Source organism: Triticum urartu, unplaced genomic scaffold (assembly GCF_003073215.2).
Source record: "Triticum urartu cultivar G1812 unplaced genomic scaffold, Tu2.1 TuUngrouped_contig_5900, whole genome shotgun sequence".
NCBI classification, from domain to species: domain Eukaryota; kingdom Viridiplantae; phylum Streptophyta; class Magnoliopsida; order Poales; family Poaceae; genus Triticum; species Triticum urartu.
This window is the reverse complement of record NW_024116613.1, coordinates 1-7,584: the sequence shown is the minus strand read 5'-3', so window position 1 is coordinate 7,584 and position 7,584 is coordinate 1. Positions and strand designations below refer to the sequence as shown.

The 7,584-nt window shown below is 51.8% G+C and overlaps 1 protein-coding gene across 3 annotated transcripts; it reads left to right on the top strand.

Annotated features, from left to right (window-relative positions):
- Positions 1-4,447: 4,447 nt before the first annotated feature.
- Positions 4,448-6,710, top strand: LOC125529848 (agamous-like MADS-box protein AGL61). 3 transcript variants are annotated; one of them, XM_048694269.1, is made up of 2 exons: positions 4,448-5,113; positions 6,434-6,710. In XM_048694269.1, exon 1 carries the CDS (start codon positions 4,531-4,533, stop codon positions 5,065-5,067), a length of 537 nt encoding a protein of 178 aa, XP_048550226.1. In that variant the 5' UTR covers positions 4,448-4,530; the 3' UTR covers positions 5,068-5,113; positions 6,434-6,710. The 3 variants fall into 3 exon arrangements, 1 of the variants encoding a protein (XP_048550226.1); XR_007292750.1 differs by having other exon boundaries at positions 4,449-6,183; XR_007292749.1 differs by having other exon boundaries at positions 4,449-6,183; positions 6,358-6,710.
- The last annotated feature ends 874 nt before the right edge of the window (positions 6,711-7,584 follow it).

Here is a 7,584-nt window from a genome sequence, read left to right as displayed (position 1 = left end):
GGACGCGGTGTTCCTCAATAATGAAAGCACTTTGCAGCGCTTCCAATAGAGTATCTGGTGCCTCTGAATGGACAGAGGTCACCGGCAGAATAGGTGCACCTCCTTCTTTCAAAGGAGGCTGCTTGCCTGATTCTGGAGCCATATGGGCCTCCGGAATAGTATTCGGCTGGGGGAGAATTGGACATGGCCCCCATCGCCAGTCTCCAGGGGGGATTTGCTCCCCCATATGTCAGGCGGCCGAGGTATCACCCTGGGGCGCCCCCCTGACGGCCTCCTGTACCTCTCCCTGGCCTGGGAAGGTCCTTCGGGACAACACCTCAGTGTCGTCTGTAGCCTTGGGAGAGGAGGCCGCGGGAGGTGACCCTTTGTCCATTGCCTTTGGATCCAGGGAATTCCCTGAAGATGAGGATCACTGGGGGCGGGCGTGGGCCGGACTGCGGCGTATAATTTGACATATTAAAACCATGAAAATAAAGAAGTGGGATATATGTGTGTATAAGTGCCTTTGAGTACTTGCGATTCGGCCAGGGGCTTCTCCCTGGGGCACCACTCGGAGCTGCTATCAGTGTCCAACGTGGAGTTATCCGCGAGGGAGACCCTCCCCTTCTTGGACGCCTCTACCTCTAGATCCGTGGAGGCAGTCCTTTTCTTTCTTTCCCCCTTAAGGGGGAGAGTAGCTTTGCTCCTCCTCCTCCTCGTCCTTGGTGGCGGGGGAGGAGTGGGTTTTGGCGTCTCCAGACGTCACGTCCGAAGTGCCTTTACGGTGAAGGCCGCTTCTTCCCGTCTGGCCCTTCTTCTGGGCCTTCTTCTCCGGCGCCTGGTAGGGCGACGAAACCAGCATCTTCGTCAGAAGTGGGATTGCTGGGTTTTCTGGTAACGGAGCCGGACACTGGATCCGCTCCGCCTTACTTGTCCAACCCTGGAAAGACACATGGGGAAGCTTAGACATCTCCCTTGAATGTACGGGTGAAGGATATACCTTGAAATATGAAAAACTTACCGGGATGGGTTAGGTTGTACCCACGGTTCTCGGTCGTCTTCGGCCACGTCTCATTGGCCTTAAACAGCACCTTCTAGATGCCTTCGTGTGTGACGCCGAAGAACTATTGCAAGGTCTGGTGCTTGGCCGGATCGAACTCCCACAAATTGCAAGTCCGGCTTTGGCAAGGAAGGATCCGGCGAAAAAGCATCACCTGGATCACATTGACAAGCTTGATGTTCTTGTGCACCATGCTCTTGATGCGCGTCTGCAACATGGACACCTCGTCCAACGACACCTAGTCCATGCCCTTTTCTAGCCATGCGGTGAGCCGCATTGGGGCCCCGGACTTGAATTCGGGAGCCGCGGCCTAGGTGGTGTCGCGGGGCTCTGTGACGTAGAACCACTGCTTCTGCCACCCTTTCACGGTCTCCATAAAGGTGCCTTTGGGCCATGAGACGTTGGACATCTTGCTCACCATAGCGCCTCCGCACTCTGCATGTTGCATCCACCACCTTCAACTCTACGTTGAAGATCTTAAGCCACAGTCCAAAGTGAGGTGGAATGCGGAGGAAGGCCTCGCACACGACAATAAATGCCGAGATGTTGAGGAAGGAGTTTGGGGCCAGATCATAGAAATCTAGCCTGTAGTAGAACATGAGTCCGCGAACGAATGGGTGGAGAGGAAATCCCAGCCCACGGACGAAGTGGGGTATGAATACCACCCTCTCATGAGGCTCCGGGGTGGGGACGATCTGCCCCTTGCCCGGAAGCCGGTGGGCGATTTCTTGGGCCAAGTATCCCGCCTCCCGGAGCTTCGTGATGTCCTTCTCCGTGATGGAGGAGGCCATCCACTTGCCCTGCGCTCCAGATCCGAACATGGTCGGAGTGCTTTTTTGGAGATGGAAAGGATGGAAGTTTGGGCACTGGAGCTCGAGAACGGATGGGCAGAGAGGAAGAAGGCGTGGGTGAAAGCGTGAATCCTTATCTCTTTATAAATGCAGCGAATATCAAGCGCCTCCCCATTTGCCTTAAAACTCGCCTGTTCCCCAAGGGCCGTGCGAATGGCGCGGTTGGATTACCCACGCCCGTATTGATGAGGATCGCGCAATAAGGGGACACGATCTCTGCTTTGACAAGACGTGCCAATGAAAACCGCATCTCGAAACGTGGAGCGGGAGGCTAAAAACGGTTCGAAATAATGACCGGGCGGAGACGTGGCGTCTCGCTACAAAAGTTGTCAGTAGATGGGACTCATGAAATATTATACTCTCTACGGTTGTGTGTGGTACTTGTTTTGCAGAGCCTGGCACGTTTTTTGTGTTCGAGGACTACTTTGAAGTATTCGAAGGGGGAACCCGCCTTGCAATGCCGAAGACAATCTGCACGCCGGACACATCGTCATTGAAGTCTAGTTCAGGGGCTACTGAGGGAGTCCTGGATTAAGGGGTCCTCGGGCGTCCGGACTATGTGACGTGGGCTGGACTGATGGGTCGTGAAGATACAAGACATAAGACTTCCTCCCGTGTCCGGATGAGACTCTCCTTTACGTGGAAGGCAAGCTTGGCTTTCGGATATGAAGATTCTTTCCTCTGTAAACCGACTTTGTACAACCCTAGGCCCCTCTGGTGTCTATATAAACCGGAGGGTTTAGTCCGTAGAGGCAATCATAATCATACAGGCTAGACATCTAGGGTTTAGCCATTACGATCTCGTGGTAGATTAACTCTTGTAATCTTCATATTCATCAAGATCAATCAAGCAGGAAGTAGGGTATTACCTCCGTCAAGAGGGCCCGAACCTGGGTAAACGTTGTGTCCCCCGTCTCCTGTTACCATCGACTTTAGACGCACAGTTCGGAACCCCCTAACCGAGATTCATCGGTTTTGACACCGACAAGGGGGCTTATAACCCACTATTGTACTTACTCCTCTGTCGTATATCATGGTCTCTCCTAAAAAAAGATAGATCGTGGTCTATTTTTTTAAAGAAAATTGATAATTTTATGCTATTAACACTATGCCATAATTGAATGAATAGATCGGAAGTTCTCAAAAAAATATAACTCTACGCAGGCCAATGTGTGCGAAAGAACAAAAAAAGCTTGTCTACTTGAGTGACCTTCAATAAAAAAATTATGGGCACCGCTAGGCGTCGGCGCACCAGCTGAATGTTTCGGCCGGTCTGCTCCCAGCCGCCCGATCTGCTGTGCAACACCGTCAGATCCGAGCTCCTCTGCTATTTTTTTACCTTGTCCTCGTCTCTCCGAGCGCTCGCCGTGCCGATCGCCGCGCTCCGGGACTCAGCTCACCCCGACCGCTCGCTGCCCCCGCTGCTCATCGGAGTGCCATGGATGCAGCTCCGCCTCACCGATGATTGGTTCCAGTAAAAAAACAGAGATGCCCCGTGGTAGCATTTTCCCGTGTCAGTCGTAGCAAATGAAGACAACGGTTGTAGCAAAAAAATCCATCGGCGTCGTCATTGTAGCAAAAATGTTAATCGGATGTAGCAAAACACAGCGCCAATGGTAGCAAAAAACGAGGATGTTGCAACAAAAATGCCGTCCTCGTCGTCGCCGGTCACACCTCAGTCGTAAAAAAGTACCATGGCCGCATGAATGGATGTAGCAAAAACACAGAGGGTAGTAGCAAAAAATTGACACGGTTATAGCTTTTATCTCAATGGTTGAAGCTTTTCCCCTCTACGATGGAAGCATTTCTGTAAAAGATTGAAACTTTTTTCTTTTTGAGCAGCGGCTGGGTGAAAGCTTTTCTCTATCGTTCGGTTGAAGCTTTTTTCATCAAAGGTTGTAGCGTTTTATATAGACGGGTGCAGCTTTCCTCGATAGCATTGATCGCTTACAGCTTTCTGTATATACGGTTGAAGCATTTTTAATCTTGGGTTGATGCTTTCCTGTCAAAGGTTGCAGCACTCGCCAGCCTCCCGAGCTATCGCGCATCTCTGATTGAAGCAAAAAATACCATCGGTTCCAGCAAAAAATCTTTATGGTAGTAGCAAAAGCAAAACACGGTTGTAGCAAAAAAAAATGGTCATCCGTCGTCTCGTCGTGACGTCGAGGTTCCAGCAAATTTGCGCCGCGGGGTGCAGTCCTGCCATGGCTGGTGCAGCTCCGGCGTGGCCGGTCCGGCGAGGTAGGGAGAGCTCCGATGCACGCGGATCCACGCGAATCTGGTCGAGGGCGGCCAGATCTGCTGAACGGCGGCGCGCCTAGGAGGCCTACGGCGCGGGGTGATGTGTTGACCATGGCAGCGGGGAGAAAGAAAGAGAGAGATGCGTGAGAGGAAGAAAAGAGAAAAGGAAGGAGGACTAGTCGTCTCGGGTCCATCACGCCACGTGGTTGCTCGTGAGTGGGTCGCATCGCGCGCACGTGGATTGGACCGGCCGAATCTTCGGCCGGTGCCCCGGTCCCAAACATTTCCCAAAAATTATTTCCTTTTCGTAGGTTGCCAAGAAGTTTACAAAAAGTGCCATTCCCAGTTCGTAAGCCAAAGCAAAGCAAGTAGTACAGTACTAGCATCACCGCCGAAGCAATGGCGACGGCGAAGGGCACCGTGCGGCGGCGGCAGGACGGGGATCGCACCCGGGAAAACCTGCAAAACAGGATCAGGTACCGTCGCGACAGGCTCGTCCAGGACGCCTGGGAGGTCTCCGAGCTCTTCGCGCCCCACCTCGCCATCCTCGCCTTCCCCGCCTCTGGCAAAGCCAAACCCCTCCTCTTCGGCAACCCCACCCTCGAGTCCGTCCTCCGCAACGTCGTTGTCGACGCCGACGTAGGGGCGGAGACGGCGGAGGAGGCCGCGGCGCGCGTGGCTGCGATGAGGCGTGAGGCGGGGTGGATCGGAGCGCGGGTCGCGCAGGAGCAGGCGCGGCTGCGCGCCGTCGCGGAGAAGGTCAAGGCGGCGCAGGAGGAACAGGGGAGGGCGCACTGGTGGGAGGTGGATGTGGACGCGCTCGGGGAGGCGGAGCTGCCAGAGTTCGCCGCGGCGCTCGATGCTCTCAGAGCCGACGTCCTCCGTCGCCTCGCCATGCTGGCCGAAGACCGGAAGCCACCGCAGTGGCAGTGGTAGTGGCTTCGCCGTGGGGATCGGCGCACGGGTTCGTTCACTACATCAGGTTATTGCTTTCCTAATCAGGTCATTGTTCGGGATTGGGATAGCAGTACGTAGCTGCATATAGCAATATGATACGTACAACTTTAGCTTGAATTTTTGTGTTCATTGCTCGGAAAATCTTTTCGATGATTGAATTGGGATATATGCAAAATCAGGAATAACGTGGTAGAACAAATTGTTGCTCCCTAGAGTATGGTTTTATCCTGATTTTTTGCTGATGCGTCTGATCTGAAGGTACAAGTATATAGTTCAGAGTGTCCTGATCTGCAGTTCAGAAACTATTGTTGAAATTTTGTTTTTTTGGTCCTGGTACTTTGTTCAGATTTCAGAGTGTTTGCACGTCTCAATTGACATCTAGGAACAAGGAACAATGAACAAGTGCTATACTTGTTACTGTTAGTTAGTCAAAATAATTATGCAAGGTGCAAGGGTAGTTAACATGTGGCCGATGATAGATGCTCCACTAAGTATTTGTCAACTAAGTTTCCTGTTAACAATGCTCCATTGCTCCCAGGTGTCATAGTTGTGATAGAAGCTTCATAGCGTTTGGTTGCGTTTGAAATGGAATTAACACATATAGTGCTTAGTGCCTAGTATGAAGCCATGTATAATGTCTATGCTGATAGTGATATATGGTGCTTAAAGAGAGATGATATAGCCGCAGTACAAGCATCTAAACTTGTCTACTCCAATAATGCAACCTTCTCTTTGTAGGGGATTAAATGATTTTAGTATCTGTGCATCAGTGCTAGTTACTATCCATAACCATTTGTAAATTGCCGGAGCGTAATCAAGCATGTATTTAGCAAGCACATTTGCTATCTTAGGATAAGCACCTGCCTCAAGTCTCCCCAAAAGGCCAAAATTCTTCATGTGTACCGTTGTTCTCCTTCTATCTTTCGTGCTGCTATCGTCGAAGTCTCGTGACATTTGTTTCGTCACCTCGGTCGCGATGGATCGCACACTGGTTGCTGCCATTGTTGAAGTATCTGTACTGCCGTTTGAAGTTGGTGCAGAGGCAGAACCTTGAAGACCATCACCAATTCGCATCACAATATTTCGAAACAGAAAGTGAGTTTCACTTGATTTTTTTCATTTTCTTTTTTGGCGGGGAGAGTTTCACTTGATTTGTTTTGGAGTTTCTACTACATTTAGTTCATTGCTCATGTATGATGTTATTCGCAAATTAACTGAATGCATGCCAGTTAGTTCCTTCCACTATTGCCTGATATCTGCACTCTGCAGTGCACAATCTCATGACTATCTAGCGTTTTGGAGCTTCTGTCCAATGCCTATTGCAATGAAAATTTACGCTGTGTAGGAGCAGAAGGCACTCAACCTCCAAACTGAAGGTGCAAGTAACAGGATATATAGATTTTACTCCTGAATGTATTAGAATATTTGTATGCGTATTATGGTGCAAGTATAAACCGTATATACGCTGCAGGGCCGGTGCGGCATGTTTATCTTTGTGTAACTTGATTGGTAGGTTGTTGGAGAATCTCTATCTTGTATAGTTAACTTGGAGATCAATCCAACAACCTAACCAACTAAATCCTTGTAAACCCTAGCCGCATTGTGGCCTATATATAACACGCAACGCGTCCCTGCTAGGCATACGCTTAACGCAATCTTATATGGTATTCAGAGCCTCCTTCTCTAGCACATCGCGCAACCATGGCCTCCTCAAGCTCCGCCATCACCACACCAGCCCTCATCCCAATCGCCGATTGCCTTCATCGCTCCAACTTCCTGGTGTGGCGCGCGCAGGCCATGGCAGCTATCCGGGGCGCGCAGCTCGTCTCCTACCTCGACCCTGAGAGGGAGCTGCCAGCCCGGAAGCTCACGGACAAGGACGGCAAGCCCACCAACGTGCCCAATCCGGCGTACGACATCGACAGGGCCCGTGACTCCCAGGTGCTGAGTTTCATCTTTAATTCAATCTCAGCACCAGTGATGATCCAGGTTGCACACTGCAACACGGCGGCCAAAGCTTGGGTCGCCATCACGGAGATCTTTATCTCCCAGACTCAGGCGCACATCGTCAACACCAGAATCGCTCTCTCCATGACGAAGAAGGGCAACTCGACGGTGGCCGAGTACTTCGGCCGCATGAAAGCGCTCGGCGATGAGATGGCATCTGCAGGAAAGCCTCTCACCGACGACGACATGGTGTCCTACATCCTTGTGGGGCTCGATTTCGACTACATGTCGTTCGTCTCCACCATCTGCGCCCGAACTGAATCCATCAAGGTGAGCGAGCTTTACTCGCAGCTCATTAACTTTGAAAGCGGGCTGGCTATGTTTGAGGGCGACGACTAGTCATCCCACTCCTCTGCCAATGCCGTCTCACACGGCGGACGTGGCGGACCCAACCGCGGTGGTGGCCGCGGTGGCAATGGTGGTCGCTATGGAGGCGACCGAGGAAACGGAGGCGGGGGCCGGGGGCCACGCCGTGGGGGGGGGGCGGGC